Source organism: Condylura cristata, unplaced genomic scaffold (assembly GCF_000260355.1).
Source record: "Condylura cristata isolate star-nosed mole 26May11 unplaced genomic scaffold, ConCri1.0 scaffold00007, whole genome shotgun sequence".
NCBI classification, from domain to species: Eukaryota; Metazoa; Chordata; class Mammalia; order Eulipotyphla; family Talpidae; genus Condylura; species Condylura cristata.
In genome coordinates, this window is record NW_004567108.1 from 18,969,873 (window position 1) to 18,994,544 (window position 24,672).

General features: G+C 40.8%; 1 protein-coding gene across 1 annotated transcript; it reads left to right on the top strand.

Moving 5' to 3' along the window:
* Positions 1–8,086: 8,086 nt before the first annotated feature.
* PTGER4 (prostaglandin E receptor 4 (subtype EP4)) lies at positions 8,087–21,084 on the top strand. The gene is made up of 3 exons (XM_004678108.2): positions 8,087–8,581; positions 9,040–9,961; positions 19,199–21,084. The coding sequence occupies exons 2-3, from the start codon at positions 9,083–9,085 to the stop codon at positions 19,787–19,789; spliced, it is 1,470 nt and encodes a 489-aa protein (XP_004678165.1). The 5' UTR covers positions 8,087–8,581; positions 9,040–9,082; the 3' UTR covers positions 19,790–21,084.
* Positions 21,085–24,672: the final 3,588 nt, after the last annotated feature.

The following is a 24,672-nucleotide window of genomic DNA, read 5'->3' on the forward strand; positions in this document are numbered from 1 at the left end:
TAATCTTCCACTTTGAAGAAGTAGTCATTCTAATACATGTTGTTTTTTGGAAATACAAATACATATGAGTCTTTTAGAAAGCAGTCTGACAATATTTTGTCCAAATTTTGAAATAGTTGTATCCATTGATGTAGTAATTTCACTCAGAATCTATCCAGAAGAAATAATTTCCAATGTGGGGAAAAAAACCCTTCCCAACAGCCAAATCTTTAAAAATTGGTGGTTGACCCTTGAAAAAGTGATATGTACTATCTACCACAAGCATTGGTTTGTAATATCTATCACAAGCAAGAAAGATGAAAAGAAACAGATGATTTATCTCCCACTCTCCCCACTGCTTGCCCTATGTTTTTCCTGATCCTTCTTTTCCATGCCTGGCCCTACCCATCTCCCATAAGAAACACACAAATTGAATGAAGATTTTCTTACTGACTTTATATCCTGGTAGAACTGCAAGAACAATAATGCCACCTCCCTTATAGTTTATGATAGATTTATCTAAGATAAATATCAAGGTATATTTACATAATCCCTGACATACAGTTTAACTCTATTTATCTCTTTTCATGTTATAAACACCACACTCCCTAGCTAGCATTAGACAGAGGCTCACCATAAGCAGGACAGTTGATTTAGGGTGTGTGTCTGTGAACAGAATAAACCATCATAGAAGCTGCTCTAGATTCCTTATAGTTGCAGAAACAGTGAACCATGCCACTTAACAGAGAAAATTATAAAAGGTGGTTACAAGCTTAAATCAGATACAGGTGAATAGTTTTTTGTTGCTACTTTCAGCACCTGCTTTCTGGTAGTGTGTGGCTAGACTGAATCATTATCCAGAGAAGACTTGCTTTATCCAAAAATTTTTTCCTATGTTGAGGGGTGGGTGCCGTGTTCAGCGGTGGGTGCCTGCCTGGATGTGTTGTGCATGATTTGATGGTCAGAAATGCATACCTGCCGCAGCACTATGGACTCTGGTCTTGGAAAAAGTATTTCACTTCTCTGCCTCAGGGTTCTCATTTGTAACATAGGGAAACTATTCACTAAAAGCACATTCCCCGGCATGTGGTAAGTGCTTAATAAATGTTACTGAGGTTAATGATAGAGCGTGAAGAAATGAGAGATATGGAAGGGAGCGAGGATAAGAGAGAGAAAGTGTGCAGGAAGTTCTGCTTGGCTGTGCCCTGTAAATCATTTTGCACTGGCAGGAAGGATCCTGGCTGGCTAAGTTCCAGGGTTTATTGATTCAGAGCTCAGTAGGTGACTGCTGTTCCTGGGCAGAGTGTAGGAACCCCGTTGTTGCAGAGCAGAGATGGGTGTCTAAAAGGAAGTTTCCAGTAAAACCCCCTAATTTAAACGATAGGAAAACTTTCATTATTATGACTGGAAAGTTCCCACTTGCGGAACCTTTAGATGCCACCACAACACACACTCTAGCTCAGGATGCTAGGACTGATAATAGCTGCTCAGGGAAAATTATTTCCCTGCTTCTAAAAATAAAAAAGTATCCGACAAACTTCCAGACCGTAATCTAGGATTACCTGGACAGAACTGAAACTATCCCAGGAATAGACCTTTTATACAACTGTAGCGCTCTTGGCAATTTCTTTAAAATGAATGAGCTTGTAGGCCCTCCCTGATGGCTCAGCAGGTTAAAGCGCAGCACTAAGAAGCTAAAGCCACTTCAACATGAGTTCGATCCCCACCCAGGAGGTGACCCACATGGTGCCGCAGACCTCTCCTGACCCACCCACTGCTCTCTTCAGCAGTGTACTTTGTTGATCTGCCTGTTCTGCTCCCCACTCTGTCTCTGGTGAAGCCTCTCATCGTCCCTGCAACTCTGGCTTGTACTCCAGCTGTGTATGAATAAATAAATAAATCTTTTTTTTATGATTTATTTATTTGTACATACAGAACTGGGGGACAGGCCAGAGGCTCAGTGGGGGCGAGAGGCTTTACCAGAGACAGAGCGGGGAGCAGAACAGGCAGATCGACAAAGTACACTGCTGAGGGGAGCAGTGGACAGGTCAGGAGAGGTCTGCCATACCATGTGGTCACCTCCGGGCAGGCGGGAATCGAACTCATGCGGAAGTGGCTTTAGTTTCTTAGTGCAGTGCTTTAACCCACTGCGCCACCAGGGAGGGCCTAAATAAAAAAAGCTTTAAAAAACAACAACAAATATTCCATCTAATTCATTTTCTTTGAAGGAGCTGACCAAACTCAAACTTTCATACTTTCAGATCTTAAACTACAGTAGACTTTTTAACACATAAATTTAGTTTCCTTTGTGATCAATACCCATTAACCTGGAAGAGCCGGTTAAGCCTTTTACTAACTTTTGGCTTGAATTTCACAAAATGGTGAGCATTGCTCAGGAAACAATCCTTCCTATGTCTACACTCCATACCTTACTGCCAACTAAGCTCTTTGAGCTCCTGTGGAGGCTTCACTAAACATTATCATTAAGTAACAGATTTTCTTATAGTTATATATAGGACTCTTTTTAAAATTTTTGATATCTTCTGTATTTAAGGGCTCCTCATTCAGATGTATTCAGTTCCAAGTTTCCTAAAGGGGTGTTTGTTTGTTTTATATGCACACCTCAAAATAAAAAGTCAGAAACTTAATCTGGAACAAATACAAGTAAACTTTGTGACTAGGATAAAATTTGCTTTTCAATCTCCTTAAATAGTTACACTGTGATTATGTAGTCAATATTAAATACATTCCTTAGCAAGTCTCCCTATTTCATAGGGAATGGTAATCATCTCACTGAAAATAAATTTTCTCATCCAAAGAAACAAAGGAATGGAGTTTCCTAAATTATTTAAATATTTACCTAATTCTTTCTTTGGGATTATATACAATCAGTCTGGGTATGTCGTGCAGTCAAAAATAAGTTGTATAAAAGTTTTATATATTCAGTGTATTACAATTCTTTCTAAATAATTTGTGCTCCATAGCTTATCTTACAATCATTAGAAATGAATTTTGGAAACCTAACTATGTATAATAATGATAATAACTATAATAGGCTAATGATGATTATAACTAGGCTAATTTTTTATTGTTTCAACATGTGCAGACATTTTTTGTACACATTATTTCTTAAAATTCAAGAGTCAACTCAGTAAAAACTCCTTTTCACTAAGGCTTAAACAATTTGAGTAATTTGGCCTTTCGTCTACATTTTTCTTTGATATCAAGACGGAAAAAAGAAACTGAGAGATTATTGGTTGTAGCTCCAGCTTGAGGAGAGGTAGAAAATATAGAAGTTGGTGGGGTGGGGCTGGAGATCAGACAGATGTAGATTGAAATCTTTGTTCTTCCATCTACTAATACTGTAATCCTTAATTTACTCAATCTCTCTATATTAGTCAGGGTTATTGTTTGCAAGCAACAGAAACTGAGTGTGGTCAATTTCAACAGAAAAGTAGTTCATTGGAAAGGCAGTAAGTTGCACCAATAGAAAAGCTGGCAGCAGCAGAGCCAGTCAATATCACCCCAAATTGAAATGGTTCCCTGGCCTCAACAGCAGCTACTTCTACTGCAGAACCCCGATACCATCAGCCCCAGATACCATGTAGTTTTGTTTTTTTTTTAAATGAGTGTCTCCACATTCCTTAACCAAACTTCAGTACTCATCTATAAAATGGAATATTACTTCAAAATACTTTCCTCATAGGTTTATTATAAGGATTAAGTGGCATATACTTAAGCATTTAGCCCAATGCCTCACACACACCAGGCACTGGATCAATTTCAGTTGGTCTTACTAATTCTTGTACCCATGAGCAAATCACGTAGCTCTTCTGTGCCCACATTCTTATTGCTGAAAACAAAACATGCCAATCATCCTGTTTTCACCGAGGCTAACTGCTGAAACCAGCCCTCTCCCCCATCACCACACACATATACAATTGTAGTGGATTCCTTCTTCCATTTTACTGTTCAATGATACTGATGGGGGATAGAATGGGGTACCACTCCACTCAGGCATTTGGGAATCCAGACCCCTCTATCCAGTAGCTCTGCCATTAAACAGGGCTTTTTTTTTTGGCAAGAGAGGAAAGACAGAAAGTATAGAAGACCCATGAATTTTAAGGACCAGGCTTAAAAGTGGCACATATAATTTCTACCTGCATCCATTGGTCAAAATTTAGTAACATGGGCTTCATCTAACCACAACCACCTCATCGGGAAATAATATCCAGTTCCGTGTTCAAGGGAAAGTAAAAACAGGATTTGATAAATCATTCCTAACCTAACATCCTCAGGGGGTGCTAATAGGATTATATGTAAGGACAAGTATAAAAGTGCAATGAAAATAAGATACAAAGGATGCTGTTATTGATTAAAAGATGCTTTGCATTTTCTAACATGCTGAAATATATAGCAATGGGGGAAAAGTGACAAAAACTAAAATATAATCAAATTGTCCATCTTCCTATATCCGAGACTCCTGAATTGGTAAGACATTCTCTGTCCACCTCTATTTTCAAAAATGAGCAACAGTAAGAAAACCCCTTTCTTTACCTATGGGCCCAAGAGAACCATAGAAACAATTGTTTGAAGAAAAACAGAGGGGAAAAATAATAGAGTAGAAGCCACCATTTTGAGAAGTATAATTTCAGAGACAGAAGCAGTCTAAGCTACTATGTGGTGGCAAGCAACCTCCACCACAGTAATTTATTGCCACATGAAGATATTGGGGAGTTAATGTATATTGACATGCGTAACAACTCCACACAGTAGACTCAGAAAAAAATCTAGGCTTGAAAATGAAAATAAGTACAAGACTACATAATAGAAATGTTCTACTACAGAGAAGGCATAAGAAGGCCACAAACACAATTTTTTTCCATGCCCAAAATCAGGTTAATGCCATGCTTCTAAACCAGTGAATCAATTGTGTGGGTGTGAGACAGGCAAAGGTATCTAAAACAGTGTGTTATTTTGACCAGATTGATACCTTTTTCACTCAATGAAGTGATCTTGTGACCTCTCATAAAAGACAGCGCAAACACAATTTGTGCAGACTTTGCCATATGAATGTTAGTGCTTTTGGAATGTTCAATGCTCTTGCCAGCTTTGGCTTAGGAAGGGGCCAGTTTCAATCTGGTTCTTCCGACTTCCTTCCTCCTAAGAACCATCCCATTTCTTTCCTATTCTTTTGATCCAAGGAAGAGTCAACCTAGAAAAAAGGGACTATGGCTATAGCTGCCAGTAGACTTTGCTTTTAAGTGGGCTCCCACTTTAAGCCATTTATGAAAAGGAAGCAAAGTATTAGCTCGGCTGAGAGGGCCAAAGTGAACAGATAGTTCTTAGGCTATTACCACCCAGACCCATCCAAGAGGACTTCATGATAGTACTAAAAATTTAAATCTGAGTTTTAGAGTAAAAAGAGGTGAGCATGGAAGCAGAAACTGTACAGGGCCATAGAAATCAATGGTAACAATCAAAATCTCTTCCTTGAATTTATAAGCAATGACAAGAATCTTCCACATCATATGGCACTTCTTCATTTCTTTTCACGATGGATTACTTGAAGAGTGTGAAGGAAATTCAACTACACTGGTTCTGTTTTTCATATTATGAAGTTAAAATAATTGTTTCTCAAACCTTCAACTTCTATTTCAACTTAATTTTTAAAAATCATGAACCAAAAGAGGATACACATAAACTTCATTTTGATGTCATCATTTTCATTTTCCTGAAGCTACTTTAGAAAAATTGAAAGGACTAGTGAGAATAGTTCAGTGGATAACAAGATACTAAGTATTATCTCAGCAGTGTGTCATGACTTCATGTTGAATATACTCTTTATGGTGGAAAATGTCTAAGTACCAACCCTAAATGCTTTGCATTTTAGGAACTTCAAATGGAAAGAAAAATTGAAAAAAAAATGTTGTTATCAGCAAAAAGTGAGAGTAAGTGGCACTTCCCACACCCCTGTTCAAATATTTACTGACAATGCTGTGAGGGGAGGGATGATACAATGCAATTAGGGAAGGTGGGGGTAGAGTGTGAAGTTTCCTTTTTCTAGTGTTGACTTGCTTTCAGTGCTGACACAATCTCAGAAGTTACTACTCCAAAAGATGCCAGAGGAGAGAATTGGTGACAGTGGTGATTTAGGGAAATCTCTGAGAACCTGACAAATAACCATCAATTCTTTTTATGTTGTCTAACGAATTTGTTTTTCTTTCTGAATCCGTGATAATCGTGAGGAAATAGCATGCACAATAAATGGATGTTATATTAGAATAGCCACACTGTGCCTTATACAAACAAATGTGATTCCAAATATTTTACGTCCTGTAATTAGTTGAAATCTGGAATGTCCTGTTTCTCCTGCACTCACTTCTCGGATGTTTTTGCCATTTGAGAATAAGGGACTCTTAGATTTTTTCATTCATGTAATCGCAAGTAAGAAATGAGTGCATGTTCATTGTATTAAAAAAATCAGAATATAAAACTTTATAGAGTTTTTTGTTTACCCTGAGAGAAGAAACAATATGTAAAAATATATCATAGATAGTATAGGGAAAGAGATTTTTCTAAGAATTTAAATTATGTGAAGAACCACCAACCTCATCTAACAGGGGCAAAAATATTACACATAACTTTTATCTCTTTTTTTTTTTAGTTTTTGGTTCTGCTCTTGGAAATAAACTGAAAATGAGTATACAGAAAAACTGTTTCCACCACAAAAGAAATCAAGTAACCTGTAATTCAATGGGACAGATCGAATAGGCTTTTCCCAAGAGTTAACTAAGGCGATGATGGCAGAATTCCTTTAGTCAAATGAGTGTTAACCTCCCTTCTCACTCTCCACCAGCCTTCCAAAGTATTCCTGGTTCAAGTTTCTAATGTGACTATAACAACCAGGGCAACAAGCTCCCAAGGCTTTCTTACCCTGCCCTGAGGTCCTCTGAGAGGACCGATGTCGGCGGTTAGGCAGACTGCCTGCCTTCCCACCCAATTCCTCATTCCAACCCGCGGACGCGTCTCTACTGCCCCAGGGTTTTGCACCTGGGCGGAGAGAATCTGAGATGCGGTCTCCACTTTTTCTTCTTTCCTTTCCTTTTCTTTTGTGAGCACGAGACAACTAACTTCTTTCGTGACAAGAGGAGGGATTCTTGGTGGTTTCCCCGTCCAAGTCAGGTGCCAAATACCAATACACCCACCCACAAACTGTCGCGGTTGCCTCTGTGGCACGAACCCAAGTGGAGCCATGGGGCAAAGAAGCAAGCGAGCAAGCGAGCGAGCAAACAAACAAGCGCACGCACACACAATTTCCACACCCTGCCAATGCTGCTACAAGGTAGTCTTAGAGCAACTGCTCATCTTTGCCAGCACCCAGATTTTACTGCTGCGTGTAAAAGGAGCGAGTAGCCCACTGGAGCGAAACGCAGTGAGGGATGCTGGTTTCAGCTCTGCCTTTCTGGTGTCAAGTTCATCTTGATTAAGAAGGTGCCAGACGCCGCGGGTTAAAGCACAGCTCTGAGAATCTAAAGACGCTTCCGCATGAGTTCGATTCCCGCCTGCCCTGGAGGTGACCACATGGCGTGGCAGACCTCTCCTGACCCGCCCGCTGCTCCCCTCAGCGTGTGCTTCGTCGATCTGCCTGTTCTGCTCCCCACTCTGTCTCTGGTGAAGCCTCTCACCACCTCTGTGCTTCTGGCCTGTACCCCAGTTCTGTATGCACAAATAAATAAATCTTAAAAAAAAAAAAAAAAAAAAAGGTGCCAGAGAGCACCAAAACGTCCCAGGGTGCCGGTGGACTGCAGCCTTTCGGACTAGCAGCCTAAGAGTGGAGTGATTCTACTAATCCCACCCTCCGAGGGCGGGAAGGTCTCTAGAAGCCGCCCCCAGCGCCCTGGGGAGCCGCGTAGCCAGGCGCCCCTCCCTCGGAACCGCTGCGGACCAGCCGCGCCCGTCTGCAGACCCGGGTGCTAGATACGCCCCGCCTCCTCCCCATTGGCCAATGGGTGTCCGGGCCGCGCTCGTCGTGGCCCCGCCTCCACCAGGGAAACTTGCGGTCGGAGAAAAGTTTGTACATTGGCTGTAGGGGCGAGAGCGGAGCTCGGAACCCGGCAGCCAGAGAGGAGGAAGATGAATGGCCCCAGGTCAGAGCCTCCGGCTCAGTGGACCTCAAGCCGCCTCCAGGACGCCAGAAGCGGCTTCAGTGGTAGCCAAGTCCGATAGCTGCCCGTGCTGTGCGGCTGGGGCGGAGGGTGGCCAGAGCCGGGGACTGAAGCTCCGTGCCACCTGCGCGCCAGAGCGCACACCTGACGCTGTCCGTCCACAGACGGGGCCTGCGGTTTAGCAAATCCGAGGCTCATCTCTCAAGGAACGAAGGAAAGAAAACGAAGTCCCACGTCTGGATGCCCTGGTCCATCCCGCTGCCCCGCCGGTTTTCCAAGTTTTTAAAAGCTGGCCACTCTGACCCCAGTTCCGAAAAATTAGCAGTCGCGGAGACCCGCCCTTCAGAAAGCAGAGGCTTGGCAAGCTCCAGCTGAGTAGGCGGGAGGCTTGCCCCTGGGGACTTACGGGGCTGCCACCACCGCGACCACCTCAGGTGAGATGGCATTGTGGGCACTGGGCAAAGAGTCGGGGGACGGAGGTCCGCTCCGGGAGAGGAGCCACCATAAAGAGAGCGCACTCTCCAAATTGTCGCCCATAACCTGTTGACAGTGAGAATTGTATTTACTCAGAATCTGTCAGGAATAAAAGGGAGTCACATTTCCCTTGACTACTCTAGCGCTTCTTGGCATTGGAGTGAGTGCTTCGCGGGCAGGGAAGAAGGAAAAAGAGAGTGGCGGTATCTACTTAAAACTTTCGAGATCGGGAGAAAGGTGTTGCGGGAGGATGTAGCCTGAAGGTTTTGGTAGCGGAAGTTGGCCAGTGGCTATAATCTGTACACAGTGTGAGGTAGAGTTGTTCCCCGGTCTCATCTGCATATTGTTTTGGGGGCTGGGTTCTGACACTTCTGGTGATATCCGCTGATCCTGCCTTTTTCTCCTCTGCCATCACCAGCCCTCGCCTCTCGCACGCCAACGCAGCGTGCCACCGACCCACCATGTCCGCCCCCGGGACCAACGCGTCCGCCTCCTTCAACCCCGACGGGCTGAACAGCCCAGTGACCATCCCGGCTGTGATGTTCATCTTCGGGGTGGTGGGCAACCTGGTGGCCATCGTGGTGCTGTGCAAGTCGCGCAAAGAGCAGAAGGAAACGACCTTCTACACGCTGGTGTGCGGGCTGGCCGTCACCGACCTGCTGGGCACGTTGCTGGTGAGCCCGGTGACCATCGCCACCTACATGAAGGGCAGGTGGCCGGGCGGGCCGGGCGACGACGCGCTGTGCGAATACAGCACGTTCATCCTGCTCTTCTTCGGCCTGTCCGGCCTCAGTATCATCTGTGCCATGAGTATTGAGCGCTACCTGGCCATCAACCACGCCTACTTCTACAGCCAATACGTGGACAAGAGGCTGGCGGGCCTCACCCTCTTCGCGGTCTACGCATCCAACGTGCTCTTCTGCGCGCTGCCCAACATGGGCCTGGGCAGCTCGCGGCTCCAGTACCCGAAAACCTGGTGCTTCATCGATTGGACCTCGAACGTGACCGCACACGCCGCCTTCTCCTACATGTACGCGGGCTTCAGCTCCTTCCTCATTCTCGCCACCGTGCTCTGCAACGTGCTGGTGTGCTTCGCTCTGCTCCGCATGCACCGCCAGTTCATGCGCCGCACCTCGCTGGGCATCGAACAGCACCACGCAGTGGCCGCGGCCTCGGTGGCTTGCCGGAGCACCCCAGCCAACGCCTCCCCGGCGCTACCGCGCCTCAGCGACTTTCGCCGCCGCCGCAGCTTCCGCCGCATCGCGGGCGCGGAAATCCAGATGGTCATCTTACTCATCGCCACCTCCCTAGTGGTGCTCATCTGCTCCATCCCGCTCGTGGTGAGTGCCGGGGGCCCAGGCTCCACTCGGCCCTGCACCCGCACGTACTTCCCACTGTCTCGCGCTCCCTCCTTGACATGAACCGGAATCCTCCAGGTCAAAGCTGGAGCCCCACCCTGGGGTCCTCAGCATGGGCTCCATCTCCTAAGGAGATCCAGCATATTTTTTTCTTCCAACACCCCCGAGTTTCTTTCCCCGAAAATTTGGTTTCCTTTCATTGCTGGGACAGCCCCGACCCTTTGCTGCCAGACATTGGCCAAGAGCCTTACGGGAACCCCCGCGGCTCTAGGGCAAAGGTGAAGGGGAAACCACTTTGGTGTGTCTTGGCCGGTACCACACACAGTGGAGGGCAGAGCTGAAAGGCCTTGGGACCTTTTTGGCCGATGCTCTTCTTAGGAGGAGGGGTGGTGTTTTGATTGGTGTAGGGTTTTCTTGGGAGGATTATGTAGAATTTTGGAGGGACAGGAGATACCAGTACTGCATGCTTTATGGTCTAGTCTAACAGCCTCACTTTTTGCAGGGAGTCACTAACTTAAAATACCCCAGGCAGAACTCGGGCAGGCTAGAATCACTGCCTGTGCTTTGCCCTGGGAGAACTCTCAGGGTCCAGGTGGGTCACAATTCCTTCACCGGATGTGAGGCACTAGGGTGCCTTCATCCTCCTTAGAGGCCAGGAAAGCAAGGTTTCTGGGGAGCATATTAAGGGCGGGAAGGCAGTATACACCGGATATTGAGTTTGACTTCTCAAAGCCTGTGAGAGGTTCTTTGTCATTGCAGAGAAAAAGAGCTTGAGGGACTTCATCTCATGTAAGGCCAAGCCAGAACCCTGCAGCTTGTGATGAAGCTCAGCCCCGCTGACTCCAAACCCTCCTCATGTAATAGCCATTGCTCTAGAACACTTCTCAGTTGGCCTTTGTTACAGTGTGTATTGGCATTTGGTAGACATTTGTGAAATTGCATTTAGTTGAAATTGCTTTTGGATGTTTTCAGTGTTACATGTAGAAAGGTTTTAAAAGGTTGTAAGCAGAAAGTTTGCAAAACTACCGAATACCCTACTTTGCTTGTCATAAAATGGAATGTAGAAACAAGAAGACTGTAACACTTTATCTACAGTTCTCTTGAAAGTAACTAGTTGAATTTTCCTATTTTCCAAAACACTGCATTCTTGGAAATTCTAAACTACTAACTCAGAGGAGATGAGTTGTCTTTCTTTTTCCAATTGGGAGCAAAAGGGGAAAAAATCCTTCCTTTCTCTTACTTGTAGTGTCTAGGGATCTTTAATATAAATATAGTTTGTCTTTAATATGAACTATTACACTTTTGATAAAAGTGACTGTAAATGGAAAGAACTTAGATGTGGCTGAGAGCCAGTGTACAGTAGTAGCTTCTTGCCAACTTATATAAACAGAAGTAAATATAATTGGTCAGAAGTGTCTTTAAACTCTTCCAAAATGCAATATAATTTATAAAGCTAAGTTGCACTTGAGCCACATGCATTTTTACTCTCTGTAAAGACAACTCAGAATAAAGTGAGATCCTGGAAGAAACAGCTTCTCTTCTGAGAGCCCCCTTCTCTGGCCTCTGCCTCATTTTGCCAAAACAGTAAGTGACAAAGTGAGTGGTGATTATTTACAGAACTTCCACTTTCAGAAACTGAGGAGTTAGAAGTAGAAAGTTAGCAACATGACATGGTTTTAGAATGTATGTGGTCAGAAGTAACTGCAGTCACAGCTGACCAGCTTTGCTTGCTTTTGGCATCCAGAGAATCACAAAACACCCGGCTCACTATCAGGACTGAAGTGGTAGACCTGTTCCTTTGATACAGACCATTTGTTAACAAAACTTTTGAATTACTTAAGAAACTAGAGGCAAGAAATGCAGGGAGCTGTGTTTGTGGTTTGCAGCTTGAACACACTTTAACTGACAGCTATTACCCACTCTGTACAGAGACAGTCATGTTTAGTAGATCAGAAGCAATTTCACTCTGAAAATTGAAACTGACTCCACGAAGAATCCAACACCTTGGCAAGCACTCACAAACCTTTGTAGATAATAAGGAATCTCACTGGCTGCTAAAGTCTAGTTTCAGAGTCAGTTTAATTGTAAATGAATGAGAAGCAATGGGGTCATTATTATACCAACCCACCCACACTAGCAATTATGGAAAGAATGAAAAGGGAAACATCCACAATGGTAGTCTTCCTTGGCTTACTTTCATAAGGTTCTTATTTTCTTATATTAACAATGCAATTTAAATTGAAAGCTTCTGAACTCTGGCATTTGAAGCAGTTGAACCCAGCTACTTACTGGGAAGGTATCTATTTTAATTATGTCATATCAAGTTGATTGGCAACCAACCAGTTAGATGCCTATTGGAAGTAAAACTTAAATCACTTTAAGTGCTTTGGAAAGGCTATTAGAGCAAATTTCATTTCCTTGGGATTTCAGAGAGCATGACAAAATATATAAGAAAAATAAACAGCCACTGAAATGCCACCAATTTTTGTCTTTTGGATGCCAGACAATGAAAAACCACCGTGGCTTCTGGATGGTGGCTGATACTGAGTTTTGTAGAAAAAGTCAAATTTTCATTTTCTTTCCAAAATATATATAGCTTTCATAAATAGAGATGATCTTGGTCAAAATTTGAAAAGATTGGGAAATTCATGGCTATGAGGAACTGTGCTGAGCTGGCACGATTTTCTCAAGTGAGTCATAATCAGCCAGCAGAGAAGGTGTAAGTACAGCCTATGAGGACATCATATGACCAGAGCTTGGAGAGGTGGTTCTTGTCGCGGTCTATTCTATTTATAACCTCTCTCTGGACTTTCAAATACAGAAAACTGGAGAAGTGAGAATCTACATTTCAGGTAAATAAAAGGGTTTGAAGCCCAAGAACTGGCAGGCAAGGCAGTCTCATAGGTCCTGGTGCTAAGTGAAGGCTGTGGTTAGATCAGCTCCTGGGGCTAATTTTGCAGTTACTGATATTAATATAACAGTGGTAATCTCTTGCCTCAGAGCTAAAGAGTTAAGGTAGGATTTGGAAAGACATTTCTCCAGTGCAGGGTGATATTTATTGTTCACTTGTTTCTTTCATTTTCTTCCTTACTGGGAAGTAGCCAGGTATTTATCTCTGTTGGGAGGAATGGCCAATTTATTTAATCTTCTGATTTAGATTGTAAGTTTTAGGGCTTCAGGAAAGGAAATCCTGCGTGTATTTCTTTGATTGCTTACTATAAGCTAGTAGCTTTCATAAAGCCTTCACCAGAATTTGATGAGCACAGGTGTATTAGAATAGAGGAAAACTACAAGTAAATACACTGCTGTGCTATAAAGCACCTGGTAGGAGATTCAATGAACAAAACTCCCATCTCTAGATACAGGGGTAAGAACATAAATGTGAGGTCTATTCCAACAGAATCTGAAGAATTTGATTCTTTGTGAAATTAATTTGGCTACGTCAGAAGTAACCTTTCTTAAAAGCAGCTTTTTGATCTTAACATGGAATTGCAGACCTAGTCTTTGTAGCACTTTGAAAACTGTAGTTTAGCAGGGATAACAGGGAGCTATTTCCTCATCCATGTCTCAGGAACCTTAAAACCTGTGCTAGGAGCACAGTAGGGCAGCAAAGCCAGTGGCTGGCTCCTGCAGCTTGCTCTGGGGAGCCCTGGCTAATTGCTCTTTGCACTGTGCCCTGCTGACCTGAAGCTGGGTTTTACTGAACAGCAATTAATAGGGTTTTCCCCTCCCCAGAACTGAAATGTTCTTGTCCTCTCCTCTATTAGAATGCTGAAAGTCAGAATTTAAAGAAAAAAATATTAATGAAATAAATTGCTGAAGTAGAGCTGGTACTTCAGAGATGAGGTAATTTGCTTGCATCAAGTGGTCAGTTATGACCCAGAGGGAAGAAGAATGGGCTTCTGTCACACCAACTCCTTCCAGTACTTTTTTTTGTCTTTAAAGTTAAGACTTTTTTTTTTGCATAAAGATAAAAAGACTTAGCAATAGCTAAGTCCATTCAAACTCCACCAGCAGATCCCTGAGTAGGAGAACAAGTTCACAGGATTTGTTCAGAAGCAGGTATAGGACTTTGTTGTATACTAGAAAGCAAGTACTAAATCGGTCTAATGAAAACTCCCGCCATCTTTTCTGATTAGACATTCCCTACCAACATGTTATTCTTAAATAGGAAGCACATAGCCCCAAGCTCCCCTTCAATGGGATTTTCAAGTTATTGCTATATTCTGCAGTGGTTATTGGTATTATTGGTATATACCAGTAATTCATGCTACCAAAAAGCAAGAACAGCCAGCACATATGTTAGCTACCAGGCATTATACTAAGCACTTTCTTCATTTGTATCTGAATTACAAGGAGCAGAGCCTGAATTTGAATAAAGGTTGTCTGATTCCAAATCATGAGCATTTTACCTTTCCAAGGCAGCTTTCCCAGAGCTGTCTGTCTTCACCCCCTCTACATCCTCTCTTAAATTTGTCACATTTTATTCAGGTATGTTCCAATGTTCCTTAACTATAATCTGTAGTCACTCTCAAGAATTCAATATTATTATGTCTGATAATATTCATGATAAACCACATGCACAAATTGCAGTTACTGAAAAAATATGTTTAAAGTTGTGCATGTGTTGCTTGTGTTGGGTGTTTTTTCAAGGAGTTTTTCATCCTGACTGAAAGGTTTTATCAGTCTCGCGCTCTTCCAACACTGAAAATTGCCTGAACACGTTTATTGGTGTAACGCACAGGGCCTGTTCCACAAGAATTCCAGAAAATTTCTTTCACCTCCCACATGACACTGAAGTCCTACACCGGTTATTCCCATCCGCAGCTGGTTTTCCCCCTTAGAGGACAGTAAATCAAGGAACAGGTCAAGTGAAGTAGAGACTGCTGGGGCTTTTTTCCAAACATGATGAAGTGTGTGAAGCTTTTATTCATTTTCCTTGTCTGTACTTGAAGTAACTCTCCACAGAGAAATGCGTACGTGCATTTTTTCAAATAATTTGACTAGCTTTGACCTTGGGGTATTCGCACACTCATCTTTATGTTACCCTGTGAGTTCCCTTTACTGAAATCATATTAAGGGATCGGTTCAGTGGCGTGTTTTAATTGTAATCTTTTTCCTTGCTTGGCACACTAAAATAGGTCTTTCTTGTATTCACTTCTACAGTAATCAAAATTCATTGTGGAATGGATGAAAAGAGGCAAAGAAATGATTCTTTGCTTGCCTATTATTGTTTCTGCAACACTGTATTTTCTAAAAGATCATGGAAATTAAAACAAACTGTTAACACCTCATACATTTAGCTACAAATTTCTTTCCTTTTACATCCATTTTAGCTATTTAAAAACTTTCCTTCTTTTAGCCAAAGCCACTTCCTTTGAGGTAGTGGTGAAAGAAACAATCAGCAACGAAACGTTTCATTGTTTAAAAATATCTGAAAGGCGCAGTTCAGACTTCACCAGATTCCATTCTGACAGGATCTTAACCTTGCCCATGCGAAGTACCTTTTCTGTGGGGCCCAAAACTTCCACGTGAAGCAACACTGCCACCTAGAGACTGAAACTCAAGTAGGCGGAAACCTAGTGTAGGGTTTTTTTCCTAGACTACACCCAGATCCTGTTATTGCCTGGTTTAAATCCATCAGTATCGTTTACCATTGGGAACACAGTATGTGATGTGAACAAAATATAGATTCCATGCCTTTTTACCAATACGTGAATTGTAATGTCATTCTTAAATTGTTAAGAAATTCTTACGCAACCTGCCCATGGTAGAGTAGAAAAAGCACCTGGAGCTCTTAGCTTTAGTAGTCAACAATGGGTGGGGAGGGGACTTGTTAACTTATTCAAAACCCTCAGGTCTCAGTAACTTCACCTGAGTAAAGGCCCATGGCCCTTAGGGCATCTCCCAGTACCTGAACACAGCTTACAACCTTACCAAAGACTGTAGTTGGAAGAACCAACATGTCTTGTTTTTCCTGTTTTTGTGAAGACAGAAAATCAAACCATTACGTTATACGTGCTTAGTTTTCAAGTGTATTTTAAGAGTCACCATTGATGATTCTAGTTCCAATTTTCTTTAGTTGTCTTCAAAGATTAGGGTATTAATTTCATTTTAATGGCAGCCATTTTACCATTTTATTATATGAATTTCACAGAACTGATTATAACCCCTTATCCAAAAAACATCCTTAGCTAGGTTGTTTAAAAATTCAGAATTTCTTGGATTTTTGAAAAGTAGTTTAGGAAAAAAATCTATAATATGCAATATCCTCATCTGAAGGGAGGCATTATCACTGCAGTAAAACAGGGATATGCACACTAAGTGGAAGAAATTGCTATACCCAGCTCTGTAGTCCAGTCAGTCAAGGTTTTGCTGCCAAAACAAGTTTAGGTCAGATTTCGTAAACAAAAACAAACAAATGCATAACAATAAATGATACCAAATGAATAGCAGTAATTTCTTAAAAGGGATTATTCCATTTAAGGAAGAAACAAAAATGTAGCTATTCATCATAGACCAAACATCATCTAAGAATAGGTTTCATGTGAGTTAAGTTTCTGAAGAACAATAAAATTTATTTCAGGTGTCACTGGGATTTTCTATGTATGTTATGATATCTGCAAATAGGAAAATTTTTGCTTCTTCCTTTACAATTTGGATACATTTCCCCTCCTTTTCTTGTCTAACTGCTTTTAACTTCCTACACCATTTGAGTAGGAACAGCTTTATTCTCGCCGTTAGAAGAAAAGTTTCAGTTATCCACTGTGTGTGTTGTCATATAAAGCCTTTGTTATATTGAATTACAATTCTTATATACTTGATCACTTGTGTCTCTTATATCACAATGATTTTGAATCTTCCCTGATGCCTTTTTTGCATCTATTAAGATAATCATAAGTTTTGTCCTTCCTGTTAAGGTGGTCTATCATAGCTATTGATTTGCACATGTTGAATCATCCTTGCATCCCCTAAATAATTCCCACTTGATGATGGTGTATGATTCTCTTAATATTTTTGTTGAATTTGATCTGCTTGTATTTTGTTGAGGATTTTTACATTTATGTTCATCAGAGGTATTTGTCTATTGTTTTCTTTGGAGGGTGTGTGTCTGGTTTTGGAATCAGGGTTGTATTGGCTTCACAGATATGTTTGAAAGTTTTCCTTTGTTTTGAAGAATTTGAGGCATTATTTGCTTATTTGTGTTCAGCTCTTATCTTTTTTCCTAATTCTATCCTGGTCCATTTCTTCTAGATTATCAAATGTGTTGCCATACAATTGTTCAAAAACTTTTAACTTTCTTTTCTAAAATGAAAATATAAATCTTTCTAAAATGTCTCTATTAATGGTGATTCATCTACCATTAGTTATTATACTATATATGATAGTGATGTCATATCAGAGTTAAATCACAGATATTTTCCTTTAGTGAAATGGTTCCAGCTACGCTTTTGTGAGCTGTATTTCTTCTGTCTTTGGTGCATATGCATCTACTTTAGCCCTGAGAGTCACCTCTTACTTTTCCTTAACCTAAAATAAATACTAAAGACAAGCAATAATTATTAACTAATTACTAAAGAAAAATGGCAATGATCTTAAAACCAATTTTATGTGAATTACAGATTGTTCACTTATATCAAAAATAGTGGATTAGATGTCAAACTAGACAAAATAATACTTAAAGAGTAAATTTGAGAGTGTATATTTAATAGGTACATTTACACATAGGTCATTTGTAGTTTCCAGAAGTTGTATATCATTTCAATTTTCCATGACTTTGCACATGGAATTACCTCTGTTTGAGGTGATATGTCCTTTCTACCTTTAGCAAACTCCCACTCATCCATCAAACTGAGTGCAAGTTTCATCTTGCCTGGAACCAGGTACCGGGAAGCTTCTCTTGCCATTGCTCCTCCCTGTATGTACCTATTCATTGAATCACCCTGTGGCTGTAGCTGATCACTCCTCTGCGCTATATAGGTTACTCTCTACCTTCAACAAATTTGTGATGTTCAATGCAATGTTTTGTGCTCAGGAACTACCACGTTGCTTCACATGCAATAAGTGCTTACAGTTAAGTGACTAAATGTGTGAAAGAACAAGTGAATAAATGCTTGTAATAAGGCAAATTTTTTGACTGCCAAAAGTAAGATTCCAAAATGGCAAACATCGTTAAGGACTTCTCTTACTCCCTTGTGCCCCACCCCTGACCCCCAGCCTATGGTGGACTCGAGAGGTGCCTCTTACCTTAAATAGTGCAAACCGCCCCAGAATGAGTTGTCAGCCCTCCTGGTCTGTCCAGACTGTTTTTTCCCTTGTACTTGTGCAAGCTCCAATGCTGTTCACGCACAAGGGGAGGGGTTGTTTTGAGTGGAGTTCCAAGATGGAGTCATGAGAGGCAGGTGTTTAGCAAAACTAGAGTTCATAAGCAGCAGGGGCCTCTGAAGGTTTAACAACAGGTAGCACAATCAGACCTGCATGTTAGAAATCTGTAGGCAATTAGAGGAGGAGTGGAGAGAGAAGGAATTGAGGTGGGAAAACTAGTTCAGGTGACTGATGCAATAATCCTGGTGAAGCATGTATTTAGCCGGAGGCAAAGGACCTGAGGTAAAGGTTTTTTGAAGGGAGAGTTGCTAACAATAGGTGATTACAATAACCGGGAAACAGACTCAGAGGAAAAATAAAAAGTATCCTCTGGCCATCACGGATGATAGGAGATTCAGATGCTGGTTTAAGTTTCCAATTTGCTCTTCTAACTCCAAAATAAAGGAATTTCTGGGCTTTCCTATGGCTAGTTCTTTATAGATGGCTAGTTAACTCAAGAAATAAGTTTCATTTAAATGTCGAAAGTAGCAACTGGAATAAAGGGAATCAATGGCTAACGGAAAGAAGAGATATCACTGGAATTACAAAAATGTGCTCAAGAGTTAATGGAATGTTCCTCATGGGAACTTTAGGCACACCATTCATTTCTGTGTTCTTTGACCTTGAGACGATTCATAAGACAGTGACAACAATATTTCATTATACTCTATCCAAACATAAATGTCACTGCAAAATGAGTGGCTTCATTGAGGCATATTGTATATAATGCTCTTTCCTTGGCCTTTAATACCAGAAAAGAGAACAGGTACTAAATGCTGCTGAGCTAGACATTGCATGCCAATGTTTTCCTGGTCCACAAACCATAAACTTAAATTTGTTATTTCATCTATGCAGGTTCGAGTGTTCATCAACCAGTTATACCAACCACCTTTGGAAAAAGATGTCAGCAAAAATCCAGATTTGCAGGCCATTCGAATTGCTTCAGTGAACCCCATCCTGGACCCCTGGATATATATCCTGCTGCGAAAGACTGTGCTCAGTAAGGTGATAAAGAAGATCAAATGCCTCTTCTGTCGCATTGGTGGGTCCCACAGGGACCATTCGGGGCAGCACTGCTCAGAAAGTCGGAGGACATCTTCCCCCATGTCGGGCCACTCACGCTCCTTCCTCTCCCGGGAGCTGAAGGAGATCAGCAGCACCTCTCAGACCCTTCTCTACCTGCCCGAGCTCAGTGAAAATGGCCTTGGAGGCCGCAGTTTGCTTCCAGGTGTGCCAGGCGTTGGCCTGGCCCACTCAGACACCACCTCGCTGAGGACTTTGCGAATTTCAGAGACCTCAGACTCTTCCCAGGGGCAGGACTCAGAGAGCATCCTCCTGGTGGATGAGGTTTCTGGAAGTGGCAGGGCGGGACCTGCCCCAAAGGTGAATGCCCTGCAAGTCACATTTCCCAATGAAACTCTGAATTTATCAGAAAAATGTATATAGTAGCAACAGAAAGAGCTGAAGCACTATTGCCGAAGCTTACAAAATCCAGTGCAACAGACACATTAAGTGCTCCCTGTGCTCAGAAGGGCTATTTTCGTCCCATCTCCACGTGACAAAACATCTTGACTCTTGAGCACTTTGCAAATAATCCAGTTGATTCACATGGGGCCTGAGGGCCGAAGCAAGTTGCCACCTCAGGGTGACAGGGGTTTTTCACAACTTGGCCTGTGTCCCACAGATGGCAAGGTGAAGGCTGGGAAGATCTCCTTTCAGTTATTCTACTTGATAAGAGATGGTGTCAATTTTGTTCTTCTCATAACATCAAGAGCTTTCTGGCTGACACACAGCAGAAGGCCCAGAACAGAAGGGCTCAACTCCAATACACAAGGACAACCTGTGGAAGGTTTAAGTGTCTCACTAAAGCATGAAATGTGAATTTTATTGTTGTAAATATGATTTAAATATTTAAAGATTTTCTTCTCTGTGAGAAGGTTGATTGTTAATACAAAGTATAATAAAAGTATGGTAACTCCCCTTCTCCCTGTATAACCAGCAGAAGTTACACATGTCAGAAGTTTTTCATTAACAGGTTCAGGCCAACTCTATCAATAAAAAAAAAAAACATCATTGAAAGGGAATGTTTAGTACTATTAAAAGACTAAAGAAAATACAATTTGAGACATGAAAATTAAAGTCCAAAATACTGAAATACTTTCCAGGCTGTATGTAATACATACAGAAGCATTTCTGGCAATGCTACAGAAAACTGTGATTTTAGGACAATCTAACATACTGGTAAATATTTTCTACTTTTAAAAAATGTAACAAATTTTAAAAACATTTAGTAAATAACCTGAAGTGTAAAAAATAGTCAGTAGTTTATTTCCTCCCAAAATTGTGCCTAATTTTAATTTCCTAAAGAAAACTGTAGAATATCATCTAAAATTTAAGAAGGCAGTTGTGACTTATAGACCTTAGGAAGATGACTGTAGAAAAACTGGTTTATTGTCCTCTTAGATGTCCTAGGAGTTGAACACAGCGTTCAGAGGTCAGAAATTGAGCATGTAAGCGTACTTTTCTAAGTCTAGTCTAAGTCTACTTCACACCCAGTGATGCCATCCACATTTTTGAAGGGACTTTCTTAAAGAAATACTAAGCATGTTTTGTTGCTCAAAGTGTTTTTGTGAACTGTTTGGTTGTAATTAAATTCTGAGCCTGGTAGTGATATGGTTTTAAGAAGCAGTTGTACCAACTGAAATTATTTTGGAAGTTTTAAAAAATAAATAACAATCTGAGTTCCATATCCTTAGTTTTGGAAAACTGGTGTGATTTTTGTTTCAGGTCATCTTTAGTAATTTCACAACACTGGTGAAAAGTGTTCATAGCACAAAGCCTTAGGTCCAATAGTGGAGAATGGTATTTAGAAACCAAGATCTAGGTGTGAGGTGTATTCAAAATCACATTTGTATGGGAGGTGGGAAGACAGTATAATGCTTGACTTGCTACATGTAAAGAACCCAAATATTGATTACAAGAAACTTGTATACTGTTGTGTTCACTAACTTCTCCTGAGGTACCCACCTTTCTAGAAAGCTATGTGATGTTGACACAGCCTAGTACGTGGACACATTTCAAGCAATAATATTCTTCGGTCATGGTATGCAATTTGCAAGGTTTTTTTTGCCAAGTTTTAAAGTTATTTTTGCATAATGTCAGGGAAAAAGGGCAGTTGTTTACAAACTGTCATATATATATAGGTCTTCAATTGAGACAGAGATGATTCAGAAAAGGAGCACAGGCTCAAACTTCTCCAATGCACTGTTTTACCACACTAACCACAGCTAGGAGACATTTGCAGAGAACATTTTACTTGAGGAAGTGGCTTTTGTTTTTCTCCCACATACATGAATAATGAGATAACACATAACATTCACCATCCATGTTCATGGAGGAAAACAAAAGCCTTATTTGAAAATTGGCATTACTAACGCTCAAGGCATCATCTCATTCATCCTGTACTTTGGCTCAACATTCAGAACACACTGACTCTGGCTTATTTTCTTAATTGAAATCAAATTCACATACTACAAAATTTAAGGTCTATGACATGTATTTTTAATAAGCCCACAAAGTGGCCCTCCCTGGTGACGCCGCAGGTTAAAGCACAGCACTGAGAAGCTAAAGCCAGGTCCACATGAGTTCGATTCCTGCCTGCCCCGGAGGTGACCACGTGGCGTGGCAGATCTCTCCTGGCCCACCCGCTGCTCCCCTCAGCAGTGTACTTCCTCAATCTGCCTGTTCTGCTCCCCACTCTGTCTCTGGTGAAGCCTCTAGCCAACCCTGAACCTCTGGCCTGTACCCCAGTTCTGTATGTATAAATGAATATATCTTTAAAAAAAAATAATAAGCCCACAAAGTATAAACATTATTGCTGTCTATTCAGGAACATATTCACCACCCTAAAAAGAAACCATGCTCCCATTTGCAGTCACTACTCATTCATGTCTTCTCCAACTCCTGGAGTATGTGTATATGCCTATTCTGGACATTTCACATAAACAGAACCATATAATATACGCCCTTTATATCTGCCCTTTTTTACGTAGCATAATGTTTCCAAGATTCACCCATGTAGCATGAGTCAGTATTTCATTTGTTTTAATTTTTTAAAAAGATTTATTTATTTATACAGACAGAACTGGGGTACAGGCCAGAGGTGCAGGGGTGGTGAGAGGATTCACCAGAGATAGAGTGGAGAGCAGAAAAGGCAGATTGACGAAGTACACTGCTGAGGGGAGCAGCGGGTGGGTCAGGAGAGGTCTGCTGTGTCATGTGGGTCAGCTCCCAGCGGGGGATCCAACTAGCACTGAAGCCCTGTAGCTCACTTGCAGTGCTGGGCTTTAACCCATTGCACCACCAGGGAGGGCCCTGTTTTAATGGTTTTTAGGGTGGAAATTAATAATACAAAGAACAGGCAGTGACCAACTCCATGAGAAAAAAAGGAAAAATTAAAACATAGGTGAGAAAAACTATGAGTAATACACATAAACACAACCACACTATTGAATATAGATTGAAGCCAAATTTATCACCAATCTTACTAGAAAATATATGGGAAGAATGTTAAAGCTAAAAATCATTCATCAAGAATAAGAGCTCATGTCATAAACTTCTAAAATGAGTAAGTGAAGTCAGTGATCTACACCTTTATATATAAATCATACTTATACAAATTAATAGTCTGAAAATACTAGTTCACACTGTTAATGGGATGTTAAATTGATACAACTGCTTTGAAAACATAGCAGCAATTAATACTGAAATGCAGAATGTATACATCATGAATGTGGATAGTAACTGAAGGAATTAAAACATCAGAATGTCTTGATGCACAGCTTCATTATGATATAAAAACAAAACAAAATACCTCAATGTCACCTTTGGAGAAAACTAACTTTTTTTTGAAAAGTATTAAACAGTAGGACAAAGCCTCAGCTTCATAAGTGAACTTTACTCCAGAGTTTTCTAAGGAAACAAAATAGTTGTAGGGAAGTTGTTTTCTCTAAGTTTTTTGGCACCAAAAAATAAACAACTGTCACTATTTTGTAGCCTTCAATGAAATATGGATCTAGGCAATGCTAATCAACACATTGACGTAAGTGGGAAAAGAGAGCAAGCCAGTTAAAATACACTTACATTTAGGTTTAACTACTCAAGGCCACTCATGACGTATTCTTGCCAAAAACAATGAACAAAACTGACTAAACCTCATATAGATCTAAGTGCCGATATGCAGGACTTGAAAGTGCAGAGAAATATAGATGACATCAGGTGAAGTGCAATAAACAGAATATGAAATATGAAAAATCCTATAAGACAAACAGCTTCATTCCTCTGAAAATAAGTTGCAAGGGAGGATGTAGGGTAATCTATAAAACAGATATTAAAAAAGACATAAGCAATGCAAATCTAGACTTAACCAAACCGTACTCTCAATGTGACATCGTAAGATCTATGCTGTAGCTATATTTTAATTGAATTTGTAATTAAAAGCCTTCTGAGGAAAAATAAATGGGGGTTAGGTTGCGAGACGTGAATTCTTATATGCATAAGTAAAAATTGTTTAAATGTTATCAATAAGAAAATTAAAAGCAAGCAACAGATCAGGATGAAATATTAACACATATATTACATAAAAGAATTTTATTTACAACACTGCAAAAATACTTACAATGCAATAGGATAAGCCAGACAAAAAAAAGGCAAAATGTTTGAACAAGCACTTGCCAAAAGATGATATGTCAAATAAGCATATGAAAAGCTGTTCAACATCGTCAGAGAAATGCACATTGAAACCACAATGATAACACTATATAACCACTAATGTGTTTAAAATTAAAAAAAAAAAACAGTAATACCAAGAATTCACAAGGATATGGGACAAATAAAATTTGTTTAATATATCGCTGGTAGGAAAGCAAATAATACAATACTTTGTAAAAGTTTCATCATTTTTTTTTTTTTTTCAAAATTCCACATAGACTTACTGTAAGACAAAAAGCAAGCCCATCTCTAGGGATTTACCCAAGAGAAATACAAGCATTTGTCCACACACAGATTTGATGTATATACATAGCAGCTTTTTTCATACTAAATCAAGTAAGGTGATCATGAACAACCTAGATATTTCAACAACAGATATGAATAGATACAATTGTGGTGTATCCATACAATAGAATAATACTTAGCAATGAAAAGAACTGTTAGATCTACACAATAATGTGAAAGTACTGTAAATTATGCTCAGCAAAAAAGTCACAACGTACATATTGTATGATTTGCTTTAAAGTCCAGAAAAGTTATATCTAACTTATAGTCACAAA